The sequence below is a fragment of the Plecotus auritus genome, assembly GCF_963455305.1.
Source record: "Plecotus auritus genome assembly, chromosome: 9".
In the NCBI taxonomy this organism is placed as follows: Eukaryota; Metazoa; Chordata; class Mammalia; order Chiroptera; family Vespertilionidae; genus Plecotus; species Plecotus auritus.
Genome location: NC_137783.1, coordinates 52333969 through 52360463, shown reverse-complemented (window position 1 = coordinate 52360463; position 26495 = coordinate 52333969). Strand labels below are relative to the sequence as shown.

The following is a 26495-nucleotide window of genomic DNA, read 5'->3' as shown; positions in this document are numbered from 1 at the left end:
GATGGCTAGAACAAGGCGGGCGGTGGGGGAGGGAAGACTAGAAGAGGGGCAGAGAGGAGAGTGGAGAGTTGGAGGCTGCAGGCTGGAGGCCCCTGACTGGAGCCCTTCCAGAGAGAGGTAGGCATAGCCGCCACATCCATCATCCTCAGCATGCAGACCTGCCCACCTTTCTCTTCTGATTAAGATACAGGACGTCTGAGAATCAACAGTCCTCAGCCAGCTGCGGCCACCCTCTGGGGCAGCTGGGGAGCGTCTGACCTGAGGTGTGGGAGGGGGCGTGGAGGATGCAGAGAGCTCTGAATGGCAAGGAGGGCATCTGGACAGCTTGCTCACCCTCAGAAACATGCCACTGTCTGGCCCAAACGCAGAGTTCCGTGGGTGTGTGCACACGGTGTGTGGGCAGACTGGGAAGAGCAGCTGCAGTGATCCCTGCCTTCCAGCTCTCCGCACACTATGGCTGGGCATGCGTTACCATGCCCACTCGGCAGGCAAAGCAAGATAAAAGTGGCAACTTAACCAAGGTCATGTAGCTAGTGAGGGCTGGACTCAGCTTTGCTAGTAAGTCTGATCTCTGGGCACCCCACTTCGAGAGGGCTGGACCCCGAGAATAAAGGGCACCCGGATTCCTGGTGATGCAGAGCCAGGAGGGGTAGAAAGGGCAAGTGCTGAGCAGGCCTCAGGAGCAGCTGCGTGCCTGGCACAGTCTCATGCATAGGGGGCATGACTGTATCGTTGGGGGGCGGAGGCCACTCACAGCGAACCCTCATGGGCTGGAGAAACTGGGTCAAAGGCAGAGCCTTGCAGAGGAGGGGGAGGGAGGCAGGGGAGGAGGGAGCGCACGTCTGGTTTCTATTCTGTGACCGTGAACAGAGGCGTAATTGGCATTTGGGAGAGCGGCTAGGGCTGAGTTCAATCCGTAACAAGTCCTCTTCAATTTCCTCTCCTCAGCCTGCGCACAGGCTTCCGAGATTGCCCTGCTTGATGCTAATGGGAGGACACATCCCTCATTCCCCCGACCAGCCTCAGCTCCACCAGCCCCGGAGCCCAGGGAGGACCTGCTATGGGGGGCGGGGGGTTGCGAGCTGGGGTGCTAGGCCAGTGGCCCACTCTGCCTGAGCTCCCTGCCAAACCCGCTGAAGCCAGGGGACGTGCCCCAGCACTGCCCTTCCTGTCACTGAGCCATGGAGGACAACAGCCTTGCCACCATTAGCTGTCACCTGCCACGCGCCAGGGCTGGGCCTGTGCTTCACCCACAATATCCTCACAGCATCCTACCAGGTGGGCCTATCGGCCCCAGCTGACAGATGGAGAAACTGAGACCCCGCAAAACAAAAGGACAGCACACTGTGGGTACATGGAGCTGTGAGGATTGGGCCCAGGTCTGTTTACTATCAAAGCCACACCCCTTCCCCATATCTGCTCCTCCCTGGAGTAAAATAATATTCCGGAGTCTGCACAGATGCTGCCACTCGGAGCTGCAGGGAGGCCAAGCTCAGAGGGTGGGCACAACCCTCCCAGAGCTGAGGTCTGGGAAGGAGATTAGGCACTCATTGCATCCTCGCAGTGCACAGCAGAGCCCAGAGAGGGCCTGACACAGCTGGGAGAGGGGCAGGGACGAGGCAGAGCCGGCATTTGAACCTAGGTGTGTGTGACTCCAGTCAGGATGGTCCATGCCAGCAATGCTCTCCCAAGATGGGTGGTCAGGTAGCCCCAGGCAGTCGACCCATATCCACCATCACCTCCATCCTGGGCCCCAGATGCGCAGCTACAGGGCAGCCAGCACCCCTACTGCCTGTCCCTGCAGAGGAGTGAGCTTGGCCACACACCCACCTGCTTGATGCACTGCAGGCGGTCATTGGTCTGCTGGATGTGCCTGTCCATAGAATTCATTCTGGCCGTTTCACTGGGTTCTACCCGAGAGCCATGAACGTTGTCCAGCCTGTGGAGAGAGAGGAGCGTGGGCGTCACTGGGGTTGCGCCAGGCCCACCAGCCTTACAGCCACCTTCCAACCCCCACACTGACGTGCTGGCCCTGGAGGCTCCCAGCAGGTTCCTGGGCCCTTTGTGAGGCATGGCGGCCTCTGCCCCAGGCAGCCGGGCGCTGGAGGGAGGAACCGTGGCCCCAGCTGCTCAGCCTGTCCTTCCCCACGCGTGGCCCTGGGAGCCCCATCCGTACTGAGGATGGGAGGTGCCCCCGGGTATTCTCTGTGGTGACTGATGTGAGCACTGGGCAGGTGTGTCCACCATGGGACGTGCAATGCACACTCAGACACACGCATTTCTATGCATACGTGTGTGTTAGGTGGTAGTGGTGGGATGGCAACTTCATTTCCAGTTTCCAGTTCAGGGCTTAGCCCTCTCGAAGTGGCTATGTGTGTGTGAGCATGTATGTGTGTGAACATGTGTGTGTGAGAGCATGTATGTGTATGAGCATGTGTGTGTGTGGTAGGATCTTCCCATGTGACGACCTCCACTGCACTTATGGTGTAAGTGTGAGTGTTGTGTGCCTCCTCAAACCCCCACACTTTGGAGTTCTTCACACTTTACAAACCACTCCAACTCCATTTCCCCCCTTTGCCCTCCTGGGAAAGAAGGAGGGAGGCAATTACTACCATCTCCACTTTCTAGATAAGGAAACGGAGGCTCGCAGAGAGGAAGGGAGCTACTCAGGGTGGCACAGTGCTAGCCCATGGCTGCGTGGTCTTGGGTACATGAATGTCCTGGCCACCAGGCTCACTCTTCCTGAATGGCTGGTGGGAGCACTAACGTGAGTGCCACTCCTCCCAGGTGGTGAAGCCAAGTAGGAGAGGCCCCCTCAGCTCCAAAGACCCTGGAGACTCCAGGCCTCTGCAGGGCAGCCACGCGGATAAAGGGGAGAGGGAGATAGAGAGGCGGAGTGTTCAGCTCTGGTGTCCCCACCCTCAGAGGTCCAGGTCCTTGGGTCAAAGCAGAAGTCTGCCCAGTGCTGGGTGGGTTTGCCCTCACACAACTCAGTGGGCATTTCTGACATACGGTCCGACCCGGGGCACTGAACAGAGGCTTATGGCCCAGGCCTCTCCCAATGTCTCTATTCTGAGACATTGCCCCCCAAAGGTTCCTCATCTCTGGCCCCACTTACTGGGCACTTTCTATGTGCTCACTTTACTTCTCATGCTCACTCTCTAAGACTAGAATTATCTCCATTTTACAGATGAGGAAACTGAGGTCCTGAGACCTGCCAAGTCCCCACAGCTACTAGGTGTCTGGACTGGGGTCCATATGCCTGTCTGCTTCCATGCCCCGTGTCCATTAACCTGGAAAACACACTCTTAAAAGCAGAGCTGCTGCCTCACTTGGGCCTTGTCCTTTTGATACGTGCTTTCTGGGTTCACTCCATCTTGAAGCTCTCCAGCAGACAGATCACAATGAGGGAGTGTCCCGTATTTATTTCTTCTTCCCTCGCCCCAGCAACCATCCCTCCACTCCCCCCACTTAGCACACATTTATACACCCAGATGTCTGACTTCTCCATCCATCGTTTATCCAGCTACATGCCTGTCCCACAACTCAGTGGGCATTTCAGACACACGGTCAGATCTGGGGCACTGAATAGAGGCTTATGGCCCCTGCACCTGTGCACACATCTTTAGTGTCCACTTGCACATCCATGGCTGCTTCCAACTCTCCCAGCGAGTGCTTTCCCGTACAGGACTGTGCTAGGCCTACGGGGCATACAGGGATGAAAATGAATTAAGTTTACAATGGTCAAGAAACTCTTGGTCTAAGTCTGTGTTCACTCCAGGTCACCTTCCAGGTGACTATTTGTTGAGCTCCTCCTATAAGTCGGGTGTTTCAGGCCCTGGGCACAGATAGACACTGTTACTATACCCCCTCCCACTTTACAGATGAAGAAACCGAGGCTCAGAGATTATAGTAGAAACTAGCTTCAGAATCCTGGCTTTCCCATCACAGCCTAAATTGTACAGGAACAGGGAAGCCCCTGCAGGAGGGTTCTCTGATGTAAACATGTGTGCTGGGGGAGAAGGAAGAGGTGAGGTTGTCCCTGAAGCAGGGGCTGAGTTTACATGCACAGAGCTTCAGCCAGTCTCACGTGGCAAGTGCTCCTGGGGCCAGAGACAAAGCATGTGGGCATGGGCACATTGGCTGCCAAGGTCCCCATCAAGGAGTGGTTTCCACAGCCAGCCAGAGGGCAACATTTTGCCCCAGGCCAGCTCCACGCAAGAAAGACCAGGTCTCTGCAGGCCTCAATCCTGTCCTCAGGCCGCAGCCAACCAGGACAAAGGGCCTGCAGCGACCCAAGTGGCCAGCGGGGGGCACTGTTGATGAGCCTACGCGCCCAGAGGGGCTTCCAGCAGGCTTCTCTGGCATCTAGGCCTTCGTTTGTTTCCCCATTTGTAGAGCAGGATGGTGAGGGTGAGGGATCAGATGGCCTCGTGAAGCTCCATCTCTAAGTAGGAGCTGTGCCCAGGATGGGCACAGCATCTGGTCTAGGGTGGGAGACCTAGTAGGGCTTTGATAAGGCACCTGTCAAATGACTGACAGATCATTTCTGGAACCTGGGGCACTTGGGTCATCCAGGGAAGCCCCCAGCAGGCATGGGGAGTCCAGAGCCCCCAGGCAGTCACCTTTGGGCCCAGAGGCAGTGGGGCCACAGTTCACACGTTAGGAAGCAAACAAAAAAGGCGGGAGGGAAGGGAACTGTCCTAGCTCAGGCCGGGCTCCAGGCAGCTCATGGCCATCGTGTCTGGAAGTCAGTGGCTGGTCGGAGTTGGCTTCTAGAGTCAAAGATTCTCCAAATATCAATACCCAAAGGTCCTTTAAAGTCTCCCACTAGCCTAACAGCTCAGCTGGTTTTATTTGGGGGAGCCCGAGCCTGCAGGAGTTTGTCCAAAGCCACAGAGGCCCTGGGCGCTCTTCTTCCAGGCTAGGGCTCCTGACTGGAGAAGCCAAGAAATGGACAGGTGGGCCGGGGACATCTGTGAGACCCAGAGACGGGGTGGCAGCTAGCAGGGGAAACACCACAGGCCACAATTGTGTGTCGTCTATAGTAAAAGAACAGAATGCCTGGCTGATTATGGAGGCACTCACAGGTGAGGGGACATTTTTAAACTGCTGAGATCAATGGAAAATCAGGGTTATCAACAGCAGGAACAGATGCGGCTGTCAGCGCCAGCCCCTGCAGAAGAAGGGTCAGGACCTGGAAGGCTAAGGGCCCCAGGCCTGAAGAGAGAAGGGGTGGGCTAAAGTAGGCACGGGAGAGGGCGCTCCCTGAGGGGTGGTCTGGAATCTCCCATTAGTTCTGCACCTGCTATGTGCAGGCACCAGTCCTGGTCCTGTGCATTGCTAATTTATTTAGTCCTAAAAGGCTCAGAGAGGTGGCACAGCTTGCTGAGATTCAAATGCTCTGCCTTTCTAACTATTTCTATGTTATTTCTTCCACTCCACCAAGAATGAAGCCTCCTGGAAGTCCCCCCCGCCCCCGCCCGGGGCTGTGACTGGGGTGTCCCCTTGGTTCCAACTAAACTGTCCAAATCCACCCACTCGCTTCCAAGGCCAGTGGGCTCTCTGCATGCAGGCTGTCTCGCCAAGTGACCAGTGTTCAGTGGCCAGCAGAGGTCGCCCTCCGCCATGGGAGCGTTGCTGGCCATGGCTGCCTCCCTCCTCAGAGCCTGGATGCCCATAAGCCTTTACAAGGCGCTACAAATCCTCCGAGGCTGCAGCTCCAGTGCCCACCGTGGCATTCCCTCCCAACTGGAGACTGTGTGGGCCTGGCCCTGGGTGTACCCATGGCCCAGCCCTTCCACCACCGTCCGCCTCTGAAAAAGAGGGGCTCAAGTAGGCCTGCCCCCATCGCCTGGCCCTTGGCTTCTCTCCTGGTCTGAGCAGACTGGAGCCTGTAGGAGATGCAAAGCTAGTCAGCCTGGAGGGCCTGGAGAAGACCCCGCTCTGCCATGGCCCCCAGGCCTCAGTTTCCCCTTCTGTAAAACAGGAAGGCTGGCCAGCCTTTGGCAGCCCTTCAGACTCCAACATCTTAGGATTTCTGTCAGGAGTTGCAGCTGTTTGAATGCTCCATCTCAACAAATGCAGAAGCTTGGCTCCAAAGAGCAAAGCAAGCCCGTCCCAGGGCAGCCCAGGAACTGCCGCTGCCTTTCTCAGCCTCACACTGTCCTGGCACCTGCGCTCAGCTTGGCTTCACTGCTCAAAGGGATGTTTTCTGACTGATGGTGACATCTGGGTGGGCTAGTCTTCCCAGTGCCTAGCTGAGCTCTCGAAGGGCCAAGCTTCTGTTTTACACTTCTTAGCACCTAGCACAGTGCTGGCCAAGTTTACCTTAGCGGTGCCCAGCACCGGGACGTGCTCCAGAAAAGTTAGCTGCTATTATGCACACAGGGCTGCTCAGAGAGAGAATGCTGGGAGCTGAAAGGACACCTGGGGACCACATGGTCCTGTACCCGCATGGGGTAGGATTGGGGGTAAGGGCTGGAAGAGAGAAGGTCACAGAAGGAGACAATGGCTGAGTGGGACTGAAGCCCACCTGGCTGTTCTAAGTTGAGCCCAGGTTGTCTCTGGGTTCTCTGAAAGCATGTCTCCTGGTTGGAAGGCACATGGCCTCGGTGGGCTCCTCCCAGCACATGGGAAGTGGGGTGCTCTTAGCTGCCCCATAGAAATGTGGATGGAGCCCTGGAGGCAGCTCCCTAGGATGCTGGGCCAACATGAGCTGTGCTAATACCAGTGTGTTTTGTTTTTTACTTTTGAGGCCAAACAAGTTAACCAGTCCTCTTAACACACATGCATCTGGGGCAGAGGTTTGCTTACGTGTGTGCATACTTACACACATATGTACTCCTTTGCATACTTGAGACTAAGTACATGCACACACTGAGTGATGCACAGATGCACTTGAGCACACACATCTCATGACAGCTTGCACAGGCAAGCAGAGGGTCCCCGGGGAGCCCTGCGAGCAGTGGTGTGCAGAAATGACTCAATCACCCTGCATCTGCAGCACAGGTCCCTGGGCGAGCGGAGCTGGTGGTGGGGGTGGAGGGCCTGTGCCCACAGCTTGCAGAGCAGAGGCTGCATTCCAAGATAGCGCCAGGGCCAGCGAGCTTGGGACCTGCCCACAGCTCAGCCTGGTGGGAGGTCGTAGGGGTTCCGGGGACCTGTCCCTGCCAGCGCCTTTACCAGCTCTCAGACTCTGAGAGGGGCAGATAGCATGGGCCCTGGGTTCAGCAGTGACCTGCCACCCCTGCATGTGACAGTCCAAGGCCTTCTTGCTTGATCTCCACCTTCCACCACTTCCAGTCACACCCCGTGTCCTCCACATGGGACTGCTCCATCTCCTGGACTGTGCTCTGACCATCACACCTTCCTGTTTTGCCTCTGCCCCTCAGCCCCGAGCACCTGGCCCCTTCATCCATCTAGGCCTGCTTCAACTGTCACTCTCTTGTTGGTTTCCCTCAGCAGAGCCACTCACTTCTATGTCCCCAGTGTCTCTGCCCTGCATCCCATCTCGGCGGTACTGGACAGTGGTGTATCTTTGCATCCATCTCCCACATCAGCTGGGATGTCATCCGGTTATGAATTCCCAGAGCCTGGCCCAGGGTCTGGTACCCAGCAGATGCTCAGCAATGCGCGTTAGATGGACGGACAAATGGGTAGATGGACAGCCATTGTGATTCAGAGTGGCAAGAGCTGAATACCCAATGGCCCAGCCTAATCAGAGGGTCTTGGGACTGGGAGAGACTCCAGTAACTGAGTCCAGGGTTCCCAAAGAGTAATGCATGTACGAGCGGTGGAGAAAGAATGCTTTTAGGTGGTCCACAGAAAACCTAGTCGATATTCCTAGTGACGCATTTGAACTAGAACAATCATCACTGCTGAGTTTATGGATATTATTGAGAACTAGAGTCCTGGTGCATGAATTTGTGCACAGGTGGGGTCTGGCCCGCCTGCCCTGATCGGGGCTGATTGGGCCAGGCTGGCTGGGGGAAGGGGACTTTGGAGGTTGAAGGGCCAGCCCTGCCCCTTATCAGGGGCGGGGCGGGGGGTGATCCGGAGCGCGGCTGGCTGGGGGAGAGGCCGCGGGCGGTTGGCAGGTTGGCCCCACCCCCTGGTCGAACTCCCGGTCAAACTCTGGGTCGAGGGGACAATTTTCATATTAGCCTTTTATTATATAGGATTATTATATAGGACAAGGGTAAATTAGGGAGTGATGGCAGACCTGAGTGGGTTAAGGAACCACTTTAAACAGCATAAAGGGAATGAAAGCGACTGAGGTTAGGGAAGGACTGATACAGCCCAGTGCCCTCCTCGTCTTCACGGTGAAGGAGCAGATGCTCAGAGAGCTGCAGGGACTGCCCGTGGTCACACGTTTGTGACTCTCCCACTCCCGATCCTTAGGAGACTGCACGCTGCCTGGCGCCAGAAGAGTGTGGAGGTGAAGCAGAGACAGGCAGAAGAAAGTGGCTTTGTGCCCTGACCCAGGGAAGTCAGGGAAGGGCAGAAGGACAGGAGCTGAGGACAGAGGGAGGCGAGAGGCAGCTCTGGGCAGCTGCTCAGGACCAGCTGCTCCCACTCTTGGCCAGGCGGCTGGAGCAGGTCCTGGGCCAGCTTGAGGCCTGGATCAGGGTGAGGCTCCTGGGGGAAGGGTGGCCCTGAGTCAAACCTTCCCGCCCTCTGGGGTGGTGAGCGGCTGCTTTATCACCCTGAGTTTGTGTTCTCCACTGTCCGACAGGAAGTGCCCCTCACTGCCCCACTGGCCTGAGGAGCCGACTACATGCAGTCACTTTGGGGACAGTGGTCTGAAAAGGGAATCTCTGACTTGGACACCAGCTCTTCCAAATCCAGTTGCTCCCTCCACTCGGGAATGCCCGTGCTGAGGCCTAACAGGGCTCCCTACTTCCTGGCCAGAGTTCGGACACTGGCTTGCACTTGGGGTTCCTGGAAGGTGGACCCACTTCTCTCCATGACCCAATCTCCCAGCACCCAACCTCGTCTACAGGAACACCCCCTGTCAAGGGTGGTCTGTGGGATAACACAGTGAACCTTGTGTTTCAGAGTGGGGGCTTCCTGAGGGCCGGCCCCACACTGCCACCTCTGCCAACCTGCTCTGGGACACCAACATTAACCCAGAGGGAGGAAACTTACTTGGGGAACACATGTTGATGCTGCCCTGACAGAAGGGCCAGCCCACTGGTCAGACCCACGTGGGGCTGGGAGTCCCAGCTGCCTTCTTCAGGGGAGCCTTAGCCCCAAGCTTGTGAGGCCTCAGCTGCCGCAAGCCATGCCCTTGAGGCCAAACCTTCCTGCCATTCTCTGTGGCACTCAGAGTTCCTGACTCGGGGCGAACTTCCTTTGGCAGCTCCTCTCCCCAAAAGGTGAAGGAGGGCCAGATGCAGCCCTGGACTAGGTCCCGCACCCATGGCAGCCCTGGGCAAGGTCAGCAAACGCAGGATGTTCAGCCATCCCCACGGCTGCGAGTGGGAGTGGACACGGAACAACTACTCTACATGTCAGCCACGAGGTTACTCAGCTCACCTCGCTGTGAGCCTCAGACGTCTCCTGTGATGTCCCAGCTACTATTACCAAACAGGCTCAGAGAGGTCCAATGAGTTGCTCAAGGTCACACTAGTGACCTTGGACTTGAACTTCTGTCTGACTACAAAGCCCATGACGTTTTCCTGAATCATATTCTCCATGGGAACATGGCAGGCTTTCACTGGCCCCCACTGTCGGCACACGAGGACAGTGACTGTCACGTCCTGGCTGGTGCTGCGGGTGCTGGGCCGGCCATGACCCTTCAGGATAGCAGTGCTCAAGCAGTGGCCCCAACCTGCCTTTGTCTAGAGGCTCTTGTCTGTGATCCCAAGGCTTGGATGTCGTGAAGTGGGGAAGAGGGAGGGTGGGAATTCCCTGAAGGCCTTGGAGGACATGGGGTGGAATGAGGCTGGAGATGGAGCCAGGCCCCCTAACCACCAGCTGTGCCCTCTAGCAGGTTGTAAATACCCTGTAGACTCTCTCACAGCTTTAGGGACAAAGAGGTGTTCCCTATTGCCCCTCCCCAAGCCCAGCTCCTCAAGACTCCAAATCTACCATCTGGCATTCTCAGGGAGGCACAGACAGGCACGGGGCCAATGGCATGTCAGGGAGAGCCAGAGTTAGATGAGCCCTTAAGGATCACCTGGCATAGGGATGGCAAGACGATGGGGTACGGCATACCACCTCCACCTCACACCCATGGCAGGCATGGCGAATCAATCACCACTCTTCCGGTTGAGTCCGGCCACGTCTTGCCCATCCTTCACACACCCTCTGCCCAGCCATCCTGAATCACCTGAGTCAGCCCATCTTTGGAAGGGGAGGGCTTCGCCTGAGGTCAGCAGCCCGTCAGGCCTGAGCACAGCCACATGCAGACTTCCTGATTTCTGACTTTGTGCCCTTTCCCCTGAACTGTGACTCAGAGCCAGGTTCCTCTGGAGTTGAGAGCCCATATATGGCCCACTCAGGTGAGCCAGCCACGCTGCAACGACCTATGTCACAGCCTCACAGCAGCTTGCAGACAAGTACTATCCCCTTTCGCAGATGAGAAAGTTGAGGCTCAGTAGACAGGTGCTTTCTTCCAGTCACACAGGAAGCATGGCTGTCCTAGGACAGCAGGTGCTCCTCCCAAGTCTGGGCTTTCACTAACACTAACTGTACATGCCTTCTCCTTTAGTTAACTGCTATGAACTGTCAGATTTTTCTTAATTCTCATAAAATAAAATATTAGAGAAACAAATCAGAAAGTAGACATTTACTTAAGCTAAAAGTGGAAAATGAAAAAAGTCCTCATGGCTTAGGTCTGGAGGGGATCTGGGGACCTGCTCAGGCCTATCTACATATGAGGAAACACAGGCCCAGGGCAAGGGTCAGGTGGAGGGAGAGCAGAGACTTGAGGCCCCATCGTGGGTCAGAAGTGGGTCAGGGATCACACCCCAGTTCCCTGAACTTCTCGGCTCTCTCTGGCCCTAATTTGGTCGAGGCAACCCCTTGCAGATGCCTGTCCAGGCCAGGCCTGTGGTCACAGACAGCTAAGATACAGAGGGCCTGCCCAGCCGCACTCCCAGCAGCCTGGAGGGGTGGGGGGTAGGACAGGGTGACGGCAGGCCATGCGCTGGGCAGGAGCAGGTTCTGCTCCTACTGGGAAACTCTGCGGTTTCCCTGGTAGAAGAGGACCCGGTGGATCTGTGTGGAGATTTTCACCATATCAGCTGAGCTGAGGCTGGCACAGACCCCACAAGCCCCCATCTCTCCAGAGGCCCTCTGGGTGGGGTGGGGTTGGGGTTCAGCTGGGTCTGGTGCCCTTCACTCAGCCTGTCATCTGGTCTGTATCGAGAAGTGTCTGGGGATGAGGTTACTTGGGGACTGGGCCTCCCCATCCCAGGCTGGGAGTGGGGGTCTCATTCATGGAACCCTCCAGGGACAAGCTAGGCACCCACAGGCCACCTGAACATGCTTCCAGAAGTCCACAAGACAAAAATTCACACCCACTGCTCCACAGCCACACGCTGACTCGCTGCTCCAACTAAGATCAACCTTTAAAAAAAAATCCTATTCTAAAAACTTATTTTTTTTAAAGATTGCAACAACATCTTAGGCAGAAGATCCATTTATGCAACAATGGAAGGGGCCATGCTCCAGACGGAGGGGTGGGAGTGAGGCTGCCCGCTTCACTCACCTTCACACAGGGTCTCTGGGAACCACCTTACAGGCTCAGTGCCAGGCTTCAGAGGTCGTGGGTGGCTGAGACAGGGGCTCTGTACCCACTGACCAGAGGCCAGGTTGAGGAGCTGGAGAGGGGTGTCCTGGTGGCAAAGGCCAGCCATGGAAAGTTCCAGAAGGAAGGAGGGATAGGGTTGGACCTTCAGGATACGTGAGCAGAGCACTGCTCCTCCAGTGCAGCGGTCTGGACGCCCAGTGATGTCTGTCCGGGCGGGCAGTGTCATGGACGAAGGCAGGGAGACCAGGGAGGAACCACTGTCTCCTCTGGGCAAAAGGAGGCCGAACGCCTGAGGTCCGATCCTCCCTGAACAAAGGATTCTCTGCTTGCGGCTGCTGGGGGCCAGCTCAGATTCTACTCCTCTGGAGGTTACTGAACCCCTCACCTGTGAAGGGCCTTAGAATCTGGCTTTCCCAAAGCTATTGGATGGAAAACACTTTTTCCACTAAACACATTTTAAAATCCCAAAGAAAGAGTTTTCCCGGAACTCACTGAGAAATTCAGACCTAAGGAGAGTGGCTGCAGGGTGGAGAGGCTGGGCAGCAGGAGAGAGAAGGCAGGGGAAGGCGGGCAGCAGGCAGGCTGGGGGGCAGGGGCCAGAAACGGAACTGTCTGCCGGAAGAGAAGCCACAGGGCACCCTCGCTAACGGTCTGAAACCCTTTCCATCAGGACTGGGGCCCCAAATTCTGACTCCAATATCATGGCCAACTTCATGAAACCACCACCATCTCCACAGACCTAACCAGCCAGGAACTTGCCTGCCTGAGGGCCCCCTGGGCTCTGTGCCGCAGGCCACTTGCTGTGAGGGCGAAGACCAGAGCTGGAAGGTCCAATGAGCTGCCTGAGGCACAGGCTAGGTTGGCTGGGGAGACTGGCCCCTTCTCTGCACCACCCAAGCCATGAACTCTAAAGAGAGGACACCCTGGCCACAGGAACCACAGGTTACAGGCCAAGATGGCCCAGACCAAGGTGGCCCAGACAGCCAGAGTTCTCTCCCTAAGGCTGTGGGGTGGGCAGCCTCAGAAATCTCAGTTCCTAATTTGAATAACAATGAGAACAATACAGGTATCTTAGTATCTACTGAGTGTCTGGGAGCACCTTTGGCATTTTATGTGCATTATCTTTATAACAATACTAGAGGCCCGATGCACAAAGATTCCTGCAAGAATGGGCCTTCCTTCCCCTGGCTGCCAGCACCACCTTTGCTCTGGCCAGAGTCGCCTTTCTGCCTTCCCATGCTGCCCAGAGGCCCCCAGCGGCTGGGGGTGGTGCAGAACGACACAAGCGTCCCGCCCCGCCCCCAGCCGCTCAGTGCCTGTGTATGCAAATTAATCCGCCATCGTTGTTGGGTTTATTTGCATACACATTCCTGATTGGCTGGTGGGCATCATGAAGGTACAGTCAATTAGCATGTTTCTCTTTTATTAGTGTAGATACTGTACCCAAAAGTAGAGTGATTAGCACTGTCCCAAAATGGGAAAACTAAGATCGAAATGGTTAAGGAACTTGCCCAAGATCAGAAAATGGCAAAGCATGCTTCGAATCCACGTCTGACAGACCCAGCATCCACCTGCTAAACCACACTAGCTTCCAATGAAAATGGTGCCACAGACAGCTGGGCTCCAGGCTGTCCTGAAGGAGGTCCTTCAGTTCAGCCGTTCACCCAGCACACTCTGTGCCAGCTCTGCACACTGGCTGTGCCCAGCTGAGTGGGATACAGACAAGAGGCTTCCGTCCTCAAGGGGCTCCAGATCCCACAGGGGGGTGTCCCCAAGCATGCCAACACACGTGCACTGCTGCGGACACACAATAGACCTCCCTGGGCCTGTCCTCTCAGGATGGGGCTCTTTGAGATGGGACACACTTCTCCGTGTGCCCTCTAACACTGTCCTTTCACACCTGGCATCTCACCTAATTCTCACACTCACCCAGGGAGGTGGGCATCAGTTCTCAGACTTTACGGTAAGGAAACGGAGGTCCAGAGAGGTTATGTAACTTGCCTAAGGTCACACGGTGGGGCAGTGAGGTTGCCTGGATTGGAACCTAGACTAGAGTCACTTCAAAGGCCCACCCAGCCTGATTCAGGACTCGCACAGGGTGCAGGAGAGGGGTTCCTGCCAGGCCAGGTCACTGTGCGGGCCAGGCACTCAGTGCCCTGACTCTCTGGCCTCGTGAAACGGGGTGGGATGACTCCTAAGGCATTTTCTGGCTTTCATGCTCTGGCAGGAGTCTGGGGAAGAAAGGAGCAAACAAAAAAAGTAAGACGACAACCCTGCCTTCCAGAAGCCTAAAATCCAGGTGACAAGCTGTTCCACCCACCCCCTCCCCCCGGACCTGCTGGCAGTCCTCACCATGGGGGCTAAACCAGGGCCAGGCGGGGGGCATCCCCAGTCTTTCTGCAGGAGGCAAAATGGAGTGAGGCCCAGAGGGCCAGGAGGTTTGGTCCCCAGGGACAGTGTGGCTGGGCAGAGGGCCAAGACTTGGGGATGGGCTGGGATGCGGCAGGGAAGGCCAGTCTTATTTCGGAAATAAAACCACATGCCCAGTGCCCTTTTGACCAGGCCTGGCTAGTCAGCCTGGCAGGGTGGCATGAGGAACTTTCTTAAGGGAGAAGGCATTGAAATGAAGCACAATGCTCACAACTCATCTGTTTTTTAATTAACTCACCCTGCTGCCTTAAGTGATTCCCTGCTTACGCTCATTCTTTTGAAAATTCCAAAGTGCTGTTTCTGACCTGTGATTTACTACTGCTGTACGTCTCTATAAGCAGTGTTTTAGCTTAAGTGGCAGTTGCATATTAATTACAAAGTTAATTATGTGCTGTGTAATCATGCTGTAATTCATTAGTTTACTCTACACTCTGAGAGCCTTGTGCTAATAACAAGATCTGACAGAGGGTTTCAGGAATCACCAAAAATTTCCATTGACAATCCCAAATGAGGCTGAGAAGGACTCGAGACCCCATCAATACACCTCGTTGGGACCAGCCGCTTGACCTGAGGCCTGGCCTTTGTGCTGTCGGAGCTGGACCCGCACGGACCGGAGCTCTAATGGGCACGCGGCCTGCAAACCCTGGTCTGCTGAGGACAGTGGAAAACCCAGCTGGCTCTTATTTTTTCCCCACGAAAGTGCAGGGACAGGAACAGAATTTGCTTAAAATTACTTACGGAACACAGAGTCAGTTCCAGGTGAAAAATAACAGCTCAAATCACTATAGTGGCCGTGGGAACACTGGCTGTGGGGCAGACCCGGAGGGGCCTCCAGGAAGCAGGTCTGAAGCAGTTGTTCAGACAGGGAGACCCAGGCCGAGGGAAGGCGGGGGGCGGGGATGGGGGTGGAGGGCTTGTCTGGGATTTGGATCAAAGTCTCTTTTCCTTCTCTACTGAATCCCCCAAATCATCCAGGGATCTGAAAGTGAACACTGGCCATGTTTCTCTCTCCCTTCTTTCCTGTTGTGTTTCGTCTCCTAACAAAATAACCACGGGGTGTCCTCACTTCACTCCCGAGAGAATCTCAAAACCCCACTGAGGCCCAGCTGCCCGGCCTGTGAATCTGGGTGAAAGCTCCCTGCCTCCTTGCACAGCATCGGATGATGGATGGGAAGGAAATGTGGGCACTCCGGACCCTGCCCGCACCTCAACTGCTCAGGGGATTCTTTTCTAGAACCATCTCTTCCTAGGCTCTGTGTTGCCAGCCACTGAAGAGTCCCCATGCTCCTCCAATGGCATTTAAAAGTCAATGTGCATAAAGCAGGCTTGCTGCAGTCACCCTGCACTCTGCAAATCTTCGGATCAAATTTCAAGCCCTTGTTGCATGAGGGGTTACAAAGGTTGTGACCTACCCCGGACACAGCGATCTGGTGGCTAAGACTCTCCTCTGCTTTCCAAATATAAACCTGCTGTTTTATTTCCACTGACAGCCGAATGAAAAAAAAAAGGAAAGTGGAAGTCCTTTCCCTTCTGGTCTAGTCAACAAGAGGAGAGAGGTCTCAGAGCCCCAGCTGGCATGGGAGGAAGACAAATAAGAAAAAACAAAACATGTCCTTGTGTTGCAGTGGAATGTTTAAAAGAGGTGAAAAGCACAAGGCCAGGGGCAGATTTCATTTTCTATCATTTCAGCAGGCTCAGGGAGGAGGCAGGATGCTGCCTACTCGACAGTTTTAGGGGAATCACTTTTGGAGGGAACTCATTTTGGGGGGAGGGAGGCGGTGCTTCTTAACAGCTAAAGCGCTGCTGTGGTTTCCTTTCCTGGGAACCCTTTGGTTTCCCTGGCAACAGAGAAGTCCAGCCTCCAAAGTTCTGCTCAAAGACTAAGGCCTGGCCTGGGATGCTCCCAGCAATTACCCATGGCCAAGGCTGTGCCATGCTGCTGGCAGGGGCAGTGAGCTGAGCGGGAGAGGTGCAAAAATGTCAGCTCTGCAAAACTGCGGGCACTGGTGTCCCGCCCCCGCTCCCCCACTTGTGCAAGCAGCTACTCATCCCCAGATCGCAGCTTTCCAGGGCTTCAGGGCTGAGCAGTTTTTGCCAGGAAACAGCTAGGAAGCAAGCCTGTGTTTGCCAGCACCCAGGACCCGGAGGGAACGGGACAGGCTCTGAGGTGGGTGGCCAATGGGCTAGCGAGGCCAGGCCTCCTGTCCAGCAGGCTTCAGCCTTAGGTGGTTGCACAGGGAACTATCAGACGAGAGAAGGTCTGAATTTCTGAATCATCTTCCTCCATCCAGACTCGCTCCAGAGGCGCCTCGTGGATCTTAGAGCCCATCTTTTTAGAGAGAAATATTTAAACGTCTGGCCTGGGAAGATGCTTTTTGGGGATCGGATGTGGGAGGGGATAGAAGAATGAGAGCAGAGGAGGCAAAGAGGGGGCCAGTGACGGCATTTGCGGAGCACTCATCTGGCCGCTGGGCATTGTGCTGAGTGCTCCATATCTCATTTAACTGGCTTTCTAGCGGCCAGCTGCAGCAGGTGCGATTAGCTCTTGCTGGAGGAAACTGAGGCGGGGCGTGACCTGCCCAAGGCCATCCAGTAAGCGAGTGGCAGAGCTGTGGGTCACACCTGCCAGTCTCAGGGCCCTCTTCTCAGGAGAGGGGTAGAAGGAGTGGCAGCGGGAAGAGGGGGGCTGAATGGAAAGCGGTATACTTCCCTGGTGGCAAAAGGGGGACAGAGGTTCCCAGAATCCCCCCAACCCACACCCACAGAGCCTCCCCTATCTAAGCATTCCCCAGGAAGACAGGCCTTCCCAAGAGGCCCACCTTGAGGCTGACGTGTCCTGATGCTGCATCCTTTATGAGCTTTATCTCCGTGAAAGCCCAGGACAGCCCCGCAAAGTAGGTAGTGATAGTCCATTTTATAGGCAAACAGTGGGGGCTCAGTAGCGTGTCCAAGTTCACATAGCTAGCAAAACGGAGAGCTGGGTTCAGGCCCTGACCTTACGTTGAAATCTAGGCGGGGTCTTAAATAATGATGGTGTGATGGTGATGATGATGGTAGCCAACCTTCTTGAGCTCTCCCAGGTGCTCATACCATTTCAAGCACTCCATGTGTATTAATTTAGTTTATTCCCTCCACCATGCTATGCAGTACACACTATACTTAGCTTCATTTCACGGATGGGGAAACGGAGGCACGGAGCTATGTAGGCAACATGGCCAAGGGCTCACAGCTAGTAAACTGTAGGCCAGGATTTGGACCCAGCCAGGCAGGCAGCTGAGCTCATACTTATAACCTGTGTGATGGCTGTTTCTCTAGTCACAGGAGCACCCTGCCTCCCAGCCTTGAGTCCTTGATTCTGGGTGGTTCTGGGATCCCAGAGGCCAGGTAGCCATTGGTTGCCCAGGTTTCTCTCTTCCTTGAGCCAGGAAGAGCCCTGGAGAGCTCCTTCCCCTCCCTGGACATATCAGGCAGGGGCCAGACCGCATCTCTGGGTGTGTGTGTGAGTGCCAGTGCGCACGCCTCGGGCCTGCGCTGCATCCCGAGTGTGCGTGCAGCTGATTTATAACCCGTACAGAAAACAGAATTGCAAATCTCACCCACAAATCTTCCCTATCGAGGTACTGTGACAGGCAGACATGCTGTGAATTGCCAGGCACAGGGAGCCCTCCACCAGCCTGGGCTCCCTGGTGCTCCTGGCTCTGGGACTGAGCCCTGGGGACCAGGGTCTTCTGGTGGCCGGCAATCTGGCCAGCTGGGCCCTGGGAGTAGCCGCCGACCTAGAAGGCCCAGTCCTGTTCCTCAGAAATGCTGGCTCTGGAGTGGCTTGGCCCTGGGGAAGCCCCATGTGGCACAGGTGACCGTCCCTCCTAGCTGGTCCCACACACCGCCTGCCCTCACACTTTTCCTCACTGCTCAGAGCAGGGCCATTGGCACCCACAGAACTGAGCAGGGGGATACTGGCAACACATACGGTGCACTTGGGCTACACTCATTGTTTCCCCTGGTCTCGTGTGATCAGCACATCAAGGCTCAGAGAGATGACATGGCTTGGGCCCTGGATCTGAACACGGGCGGCCCGATTCTAGAGCCTGGGCTGAGAACCACTCTACCCTCAAGTCCTCAAACCCGCTGAGGGCCCTTCGGCCCTGTCCCTGACACTCACACTACCTCCCTTTCCCTGAGAGGGAACAACGGGAGGGCCCAGGTTTGGATCTGGTTGGGGCCACCTCATCTGTGTTCTGCCCCGTCCCAATTTCCACAGCTGGGAACGTGGGAGGTGTTTCCGGCTTCCGCAGACCTGGAACCGGAGCTGCTGCACTCCGAGTCCTGTTCACACTGTCCCAGCCAAACCCAGCCCTGGAGGGCATGGTGATGGCACTACCCTCTGAAGGTGGCACCCAGCACTCAGCCCCTTGGAGGGCTGTGACAGCCCAGTCCATTCCCTGCTGCCCATCCTTTAGGATGGGCGAGGGCAGGGCCAGAAGGAGGCTGACACGCTGGGTGGCGACAAGGGCAGCGGTAGGCCCCTGTCTTGGCTCTACCCTAACCTGCTGTGTGACCCAGGCTAGTCCACTGCCCTTCCTGAGTTTTGTCTTTTTTTCCTGAAAAATAGACTGGGCTTGCCTGCAGGCTTATGAGAGGATTAATTTAAATGAGCACAAGGGATCCCTCCACCCTTTGGAGACGTGTACACAGGCATGCACACATGTTCACATTCACACACATACATGCACACACAGCTGGTGGTATTAGGTTACAGGAATCCCGTCACAGCCCCAAGAGGACCCCGCACCAGGCTGCCCTTCCTGGGGGTGTCTCTGGGGCCTGGCATCAGGGTGAGAGGCCTGGCTCCTCCTCCTCCTCCAGCTCAGACTCCCTCAGTCTCAAACCTATAATCACCGGCAAGGAAATGACAGCCTCGCCCAGCAGCCACCCTCAGCTGGTGGGTGGGGAGGCAGGGGGTGGCCATGGTGGTGGCTGGAAGGCAGGCCTGGGACACAGAGCTGCCGAGTCAGGAGAGGTCAATGGTGGGGACAGATGCCATGGGGACTGTGGGCTTTGGGGTGGGCAGATGATGAATGAGAGGGAAGAGGGGGAGGGGTGGGCACTAGACTCAGGGCTGGTCTGAGGCTGACCCTCTGTAGGACAAGGCCCAGAGAGGGTCAGCAAGGGGTCATGACCCTGGAACCAGAAGCACGGGCCTGAGACACTGAGGCAGGCTGGCTTGGCCCTTGGAAGAAGCAAGGCCAGCAGTGCCTGCGGTTTGGGGTTTGGGAAGCTGCAAACACTGATTGCAGGGAGACCAGGGCAGGGCCTGGGGCTCTGCATTTTAGGATGAGCTGCTTAGGAACCCTGGACTTCTCTGCTCAGGAAGGTGCTGGGGTTCCTCCTGTTTGTGCCGCTGTCCCCTCGGCACCCGCCTCCATGTGGCAGGAGGGCCAGGCCATGGGCAGTGCCATGGGCACTCTGACCACATCTGCTAAGCTTGGCTGCTCAACACTTGTCCCCTCAGAGGCACATACCCATTGGTGGGTGGGGCTGCAGGACTGTCCCTGTTTACTAAGGCCCAGCCAGCGGGGTTCGCAGGGAGCACTGCTGCTGGCCCCCTCCCTTCCCCCCGCTCCCGGCCCGCCCGAACAACAGCCAACAGTAAGCTAAAACCCAGCCCCAAACTTGCTGGACTCCATCCAGGGCCACGCGGACCCTGGGCCCATGTTAGTGGGAACCGAAAGCTTGGCCTCCTGGCAAAGGGGCATCCCACCCTGGCCCTGCTGCCCTGGCTCTCCTTGGCCTTGGACAAGTCACTTGCACTCTCTTGGCCCGGGTTCTTCATCTGCAACAGGAAATGAGAGGAGTCGCATGTGGGGCTGGGCAGCCGGGAGGGAGGAGGATTCAGGGTGGAGGAAGGGCTTCAGTAAAGCTGGGTGAGAGAGCAGTGCACACCCACCCAGGTGGGCTGTGTCAGGAGGCTGGGTCTGGAATTAGGGTTAGGGTCAAGGTTGAAAGTGTAGTTGGGGACAGCATTGGGTTTATCTGACTGGCACTGTCTGAAAGGAAATTCTGTGGGCAGCTGCCTCAGTGTCTCTGGACTGCAGGAGGGACCACTCAGAGGGAGACAGCAGTGTCTGCTTGGGGCCACTCAGAGGGCCAGCGTGGGCTCCCACACCACCAGGGAGTCTGGAGGCGAAGGTGCAGCCAGCCTCCCTCGGACCAGCCTGAGCACAGGCCGCTCTGAGACTCAAGTCCTGGGTAACGTGACAGGCGATGAGACAGGGGACCTAAGGAAGGGCCCATTTGGGCATCAGAGCATTTGGCTTTGGCCCAGGTGAGGGCCATGGGGATGGCCCAGCTCTGGTCTGCAGCCAAGGGCACTGCCTGGGCCTTCTCAGGCACAGGCCTCGCTGGGCCAGGACTCATGCTGACATCACCACAGTCACTGTCACACCTGTTGTCCTGTTTGAAATTCGGGGACTCAACCTCTTTTAAGAGGGCTCAGCTTGAGGACAGGGTCACCAGGATGACCCTGGTCACACAGGAGTGCTGGGGTGAATGCTGGGGTGTGCACAGCCTGGCACCCCTTGGCATTTCCTCGGTCTATGCCAGTGAAGGCCCAGGGCTGGTCTCTGCTGGGAACAGGCCACTGCCCCTCCCAGTGCCCCACCTCCCTCTTCACCTTCCCTCTTGACCTCCAGGATGGTGTGAGGCACGGGTCCACCTGCACCCCTGGTGCCCCTCCGGAAGGAGACAGATGGACCGGCGGTGGACAGGTGGGCAAGGAGCTATAGTGGAAGTAGGGCTTGCCTGCTTCTGTCTGCCCAAGGATGGGGATCTGAAGCTGGGGGCCCAGTGCCAGGGCAGGTGGCATGAGTAGCAATTGTTCCAGTGGCTTGTCTGCTCAGCGTGCCTGCTCACCCGCTGCCCGGTCCCCACTTGCCATGGCCTCACCAGCCCCTTCCCTGCCCCCTCACGGGCCAGAGATGGCTGTCGCCATGGCAACCCTGCTCATTCAGTCCGAGATAATGAAGCCAATGTGTTTTTCATTTCCATGAGCTGGAGTGCGAGCCGAGGGGGAGAGGGGCTTTCCCTTTTCAGCCCCTCCTCAGGGGGAAGAGGCAGGTTGGAAAGAGAAGGTATGGGGTCTGACCGGCGGAGCCACACACACCAGCGGAAAAGGGGTGAGACCTGGAGCCACCAAGATCTCGGCCTACCACAGCAGTCATGTCAGTGGACAATGCTGGCTGGAAAGGCCAACACCCAGACCAGGAGAAGTGGCTTGCAGCCAGACAAAGCGGGACTTCATGTCTAGCTGTGTGACCTTGGGTTAGTAGCTTCACCTCTCTGGTCTTATATCAGCACAACCAAATTCACCAAGTATTTATTGAGTCCCTCTGAGTGTCTGGCCTTCTGACCTCCCAGAGATCCAGAGGAGACCCAGACAGAGCCTCTGTTTTCCACAAGCCCACAGGTTATCAGAAGAAGCAGCTTACACTGGGTACATATCTCAGCTATAAAAATGAGGCCAGTAACTCTTACCTGTTGCTGCCTATCTTTGAGTTACTATTGAAAGGTTCATATGATGGCATGCATGTGAACGTGCCTGGCGCACACAGTAGGTGCTTTATCAGTGCTAGCCTCCCTTTTTTCCTTCATCCTGGGTGTCTGGCCTGCAGCACAGAGAGAACAGATGTTTCAGAAGTTCTCATGTGTAAGCCAAAAGTCACAACTGCCCTAAAGTCTGTCCTTCCTCCTCTGGTTAGAGACCTGCCCATTTGGCTGAAGGTGAAACTGAGGCCTGAGCAGGGCTGGGCTGGGCAGAGAGTGGGTGATAAAGCAGTGGCCCTTGGCCAGCCTATCCGTGGCAGGACTCATTCTAGGCCCAGACCGGGGAGAGCAGGACTGTCTTGGAAAACCACAGGCCACAGTCGCCGCCATCATACCCCCTCCCCCAACCTCCTTGAAGGGCAGGAAGCCAAAAGCACTCACGCAGAAAACCCTGGCCTGTCTCCCCCCCAATAATTTAATCACCTTGGAGGCCAGTGGCCCTCTCTCCTGGCTGGGCTGACAGATGAGGGGGAGAGGAAGGGAAGACATGCCGGGGGGAGGGGTGGGAGACCAGGAAGGCCGACATGGAAAAATCAGAGCAGGGCTTGAAAAATGAAGAAATAAACCTGCCAGGAGGGAGACAGCCTCAATTCGTCCTCCATAAAGCTGTCTAAGGGCCACCAAGGACGTTGGCAGGCGGAGGAGGCCGGAGATGGCTCCTCCTGGGACCCCCACCAACCCTGCCCAGCTGGGCTCCAGTCCCTGCCTGCTGCGGGGTAGGAGAGGAGGGGCTGGGAGGGCTTGTGGGTTAAAAGGAAAAGGGCTATGGGAGATGCAACAAGGGGGAGAACAGGGCTGTGAACAGGGGCCTCTTATCCAGAGGTTCACTACCACCTGCACACAGTAGGCACTCAATGTTGGATGGACAGAAGAAGGAATGCATCGCTGCATCTGCAGGCGCCAGTGAGCAGGACCTTTGCAGCAGGCTGACTAGACACAAGGACTCAGAGAGCCCGTTCACCCACTTGACCATTTCCCACAAAGGAAGACAGGCCTGACAGGCCCAAAGTCATGGGCAAGTCAGAGCTGCTTGGGTTCTCCAGCCAGGGGTCCAGGCCAGATCACCTTCCCTGTGAATTGCAAGGTTGGGCACTCTCCCCACCACGTCCCTGGCAGTGCCACATCCAACAGCCCAGGCGGGGCCACGCCGACTGTGAACGGGACCTGGCCCTCCTCTGGGCCCCTCAGTGGGCCGTTAACAATCACGTTTCCTAGGAACATTGAATGCCTCAGAAACCTGCTCATAACCCCAAGTCCCAAAGGAAGGAAAGAAAGTATAAAGTGACCAGAAAGAAATACTCTAGAATGTTGACCAGCGTGACCTCTAGGTGGGAGGATTCTGGGCAGATTTCACTTTTCTTTTTCCACTTGCCTGAGACTTGCAGGCTTCCTGCAGTAAGCATGCATTACTTGTACAATGAGGAAAAAGGGTGCAATCAGGTTTAAAATAAATAAGTCACTCCCACTAAATGCCACTTGTGTGAGATTCTCCACTCACAGGACAGAGAGACTCCTGCTGGTCAGCCGGCAGCTTTGCTCAGGCACCAATGCCTCCCACAAGAGCCTCGGTCATGGCCTGCAGACTCTGGGGTCACTGCAGGCAGGAAGGAGGGGCCCGGGCTGCCCTGACTGCCCTGTGACCTGTGACCGTGGGTGAGTCTACACCTCACTGTGCATAGGTGTGCTCCCCTCCCAGGCTGGGTGCTGAGGACTCACGGGCCCGGGCAAACTTCAACTAAACTTGGAAGACTAGATAAATTAGGGCACAGCGCTTCTCTGATTGGAGGGGCACTGTATGGACAGAGGGGGCAGCTGAGGTGCCTCCAAAGACCAGGCAAGTTGGGGCCAGGCAGGGGAGTGGCTGAGCAGCCAGGAGGCGAGGGGCCAGCTTTCATCCCCTGTTTACAGTGGAAACACAGACTTGAAAAGGTTTCACTTTTCCACTGTTTTTGTGGCAGTGCTGTGGGGAGCAGGGCTTCCTGAGTGCCAGGCCAGCTTTCCAAGGCCACACCGAGCCCAGCCCCGTGCTGGCCTCCGACAGGAAACACCATGTTTTCAATTTACGGGTCCCTGCCAGGTGCAGCGAGCTGCCCGCGCTCCACCAGCCTAGCTGTGCAGGGAGAACAAGTCCAGGCCCCGTGGCAGCTGGGAACATACGGCAGGCCTGGGGGAGCTTCGCTCTGGGGCAGCTCCGGCCAGTGATGCCTTGGTGCAGTCGATAGGGCTTTGCAGCAGCTGATGCGCCTGGTGACTCCTCACTACAAACTCCAATCCCTGGCCTCCTGGCTCCCACATCAGCAAGCCCTACTTACTCCTTTGTGGGACAGAAGGGAAACTGAGGCCCACAGAGAAAAGAGGCTTCCAATGCCACCACATTATTAGTGAAGAAAGAACAACCTCAACCCACATTGGCAGATCCCCAACTGAGCCCCCTCGCAAAGTGGACTGTCCTGCTTTCCCCATGATGATGACAGCTGGCCTCCACCACACACCATGGCCAGGCACCATCCTTGCCTTTAAGCCACAGAGAAAGCCCAAGCTGTCTGACCTTCGTCTTACAGAATGACTGGAAACGGAGGCCCAGAGGTTTAAGAAACTCTCTAGGCTCATGCGGCTGGGAGTCCCGGACTGCACCGCAGAGCTGTCCCTCTCCACCCCTTCCTTGTTTCCTGGTGTTCCTTGTCCAGGTTGGCAGAAACTCTCACTACCATGCACGCCCTGCCAGCAACTCCCACCTTTGGGTGCTTCTGGGAATTCCCAATGAGCTAAGTGATGCCAGCAGTGGTTCCCTCAGCTAGAGGTGCAATCCCCCAAGTGTGCGCTGAGGGCCTAGGGCTGCACTGAGGGGCAGGAGGCTGTGCACACAGGAGAGCCTCGGCTGCCACCCCACCTCCCTGCCACACACGGCAAGGCCTTGCAGGTCTAATGACCCATGCGCCTCTTTCCCACTGCTGGAATGTCAGCTCTGAGGGCAGGGACCTGGTCTCTTGCTCACTGAGGTATTCCAAACACAAAGATGTGCGGGTAGATAGTAGGTGCTTAATAAACATCTGTGGAATGACTGAAGAGTCGTGATTGGGTGAGGGAGGAGGGGCTATCTTCACACTGTGGGTTTGAAGAGACCTGGAGGCTCTTCCCATTAGCTACGAATTTACAATGTTTCTAGGGGAAAAGGCGGCCCCGTCTCGCTTCCAGCCCAGGTCCCATCTGCACAAAGCCCTCCCCATACCCCGCTGCTCACTTTCTGGACACACCGAGTTCCAGCACTAAACAAAGGGCACATTTTGGGGATCGTAATCCCTTGCTTGTTTGTTTCTTTTCCCATGAACTGTCCCCTCCCTTCTTCTTCCTGTCCAGGGCATTGCTGTTCCCAAAAGGAGCCACTTTCTAGGTGTGATGGCCAGGCTCACACTGGCTCCCTGGAGTCCTGGGAGCTGGGCAGAGAGGCCCAGGAGACGCGGACACGGAGCCTTCGGGGAATACCAGGCTTCCACAGAGGTGGCGGGCGCTCAGGGCTCCAGCTACAGGCTGCACTCCTGTCGGCCGGCCTGCGGGGAGCCAAGCTGTGCCCTTAGAAATGGGAGAAACCTGTGCCCTACCTAGTCCACAGAGGGACAGGGACTGTGTATGTGTGTGTGTGTGTGTGTGTGTGTGTGTGTGTGTGTGTGTGTATTGTGTGTGCATACATGCAGGAGATGGGAGGAAGGACACACACACAGGCACGCAATCATGCATGCACATACCCCAGAGAGGGGAAAAAAGAGATTGAAAAAAAAAAAAGGGAGAAACCATCCAGTAAGTAAGGAAGAGGGCACAAGCTAGGCAGGCACAAGAGACAAACCAGGACTGAGATGGAGTCAGAAAAAGGCCCAGAGACAGAGAGCATCTGTGGAAAGGGCGCCCCCTGGAGTGTGCAGCGTAGCTGCCCTGGGCAGGACGAACTCAGAGAGCTGCCGAGGGGACAGACAAAACAGATGCATGAAAAAGACCCAGAGCCGGAAAGGATGAGCACGAGAGGGAGGGCCGCAAGGGCAGGTGGATGTGAAAGAGAGAGGCAGACAGGCAGGCAGAGCGAAGGTGGCAGTGGGGCCGATGGAGCACTGTGGATGTGGCAGCTCTAGGTCCTGGTGGACTTTTCTGGGAAGGCTTCCTGCTACCAGCCTCCTTCCCTGGGTGGGTGCTGGGAGGTCCAGAGGAACCGAGAAAGATGGGCTGCTGAGGCCCCACTGTGTCCCACGAGGCCCCCTTGCCCTTCGCTCTCCAAGGCCTAGCCAGGTGCCCCAAATGGAGTGCAGCAACCCTGCCCTCCCCCACGGCTCCTTTCCTGGCCTCCGTTGGAGCTCAGGGAGAGGCCCGGGAGGGGAGGCAGGCAGAGCAGGCCCCTTTGGACCAGCCCTTCGTCTCTGGGCCTCAGTTTACTCCATCCAGAGGAGGAAGCTGTTGTCCTTTGCTCCCCAGTCCCTCACACCCTGTGTCTCCAGAATCTCACATTTAGCTGGCATCTGTGTGCCCCATGTGTTCTGGGTCCTCTCCGCCTTGCCCCCATTCCCTTTTTCCTTTTTATTGAATGTATTGGGGTGACACCGGTTAACAAAACTATACAGGTTTCAGGTACACAATTCCATAACACACCACCCATACACTGCTGTGCGCTCATCACCCCAAGCCAACTCTCCGTTCATCACGTTTATCCTCCACCCTA

The 26495-nt window shown here is 56.4% G+C and overlaps 1 protein-coding gene across 3 annotated transcripts in view; it reads right to left on the bottom strand.

Moving 5' to 3' along the window:
* ZMIZ1 (zinc finger MIZ-type containing 1) overlaps window positions 1-26495 on the bottom strand; it is a 222102-nt gene that overhangs the window by 101219 nt on the left and 94388 nt on the right. For all 3 annotated transcript variants that reach the window (XM_080642496.1, XM_080642497.1, XM_080642498.1), the window contains exon 5: window positions 1831-1939. In XM_080642496.1, coding sequence (XP_080498622.1) covers window positions 1831-1890 — 60 coding nt within the window. In that variant the 5' untranslated portion in view covers window positions 1891-1939. The remainder of the gene's footprint in view (window positions 1-1830; window positions 1940-26495) is intronic.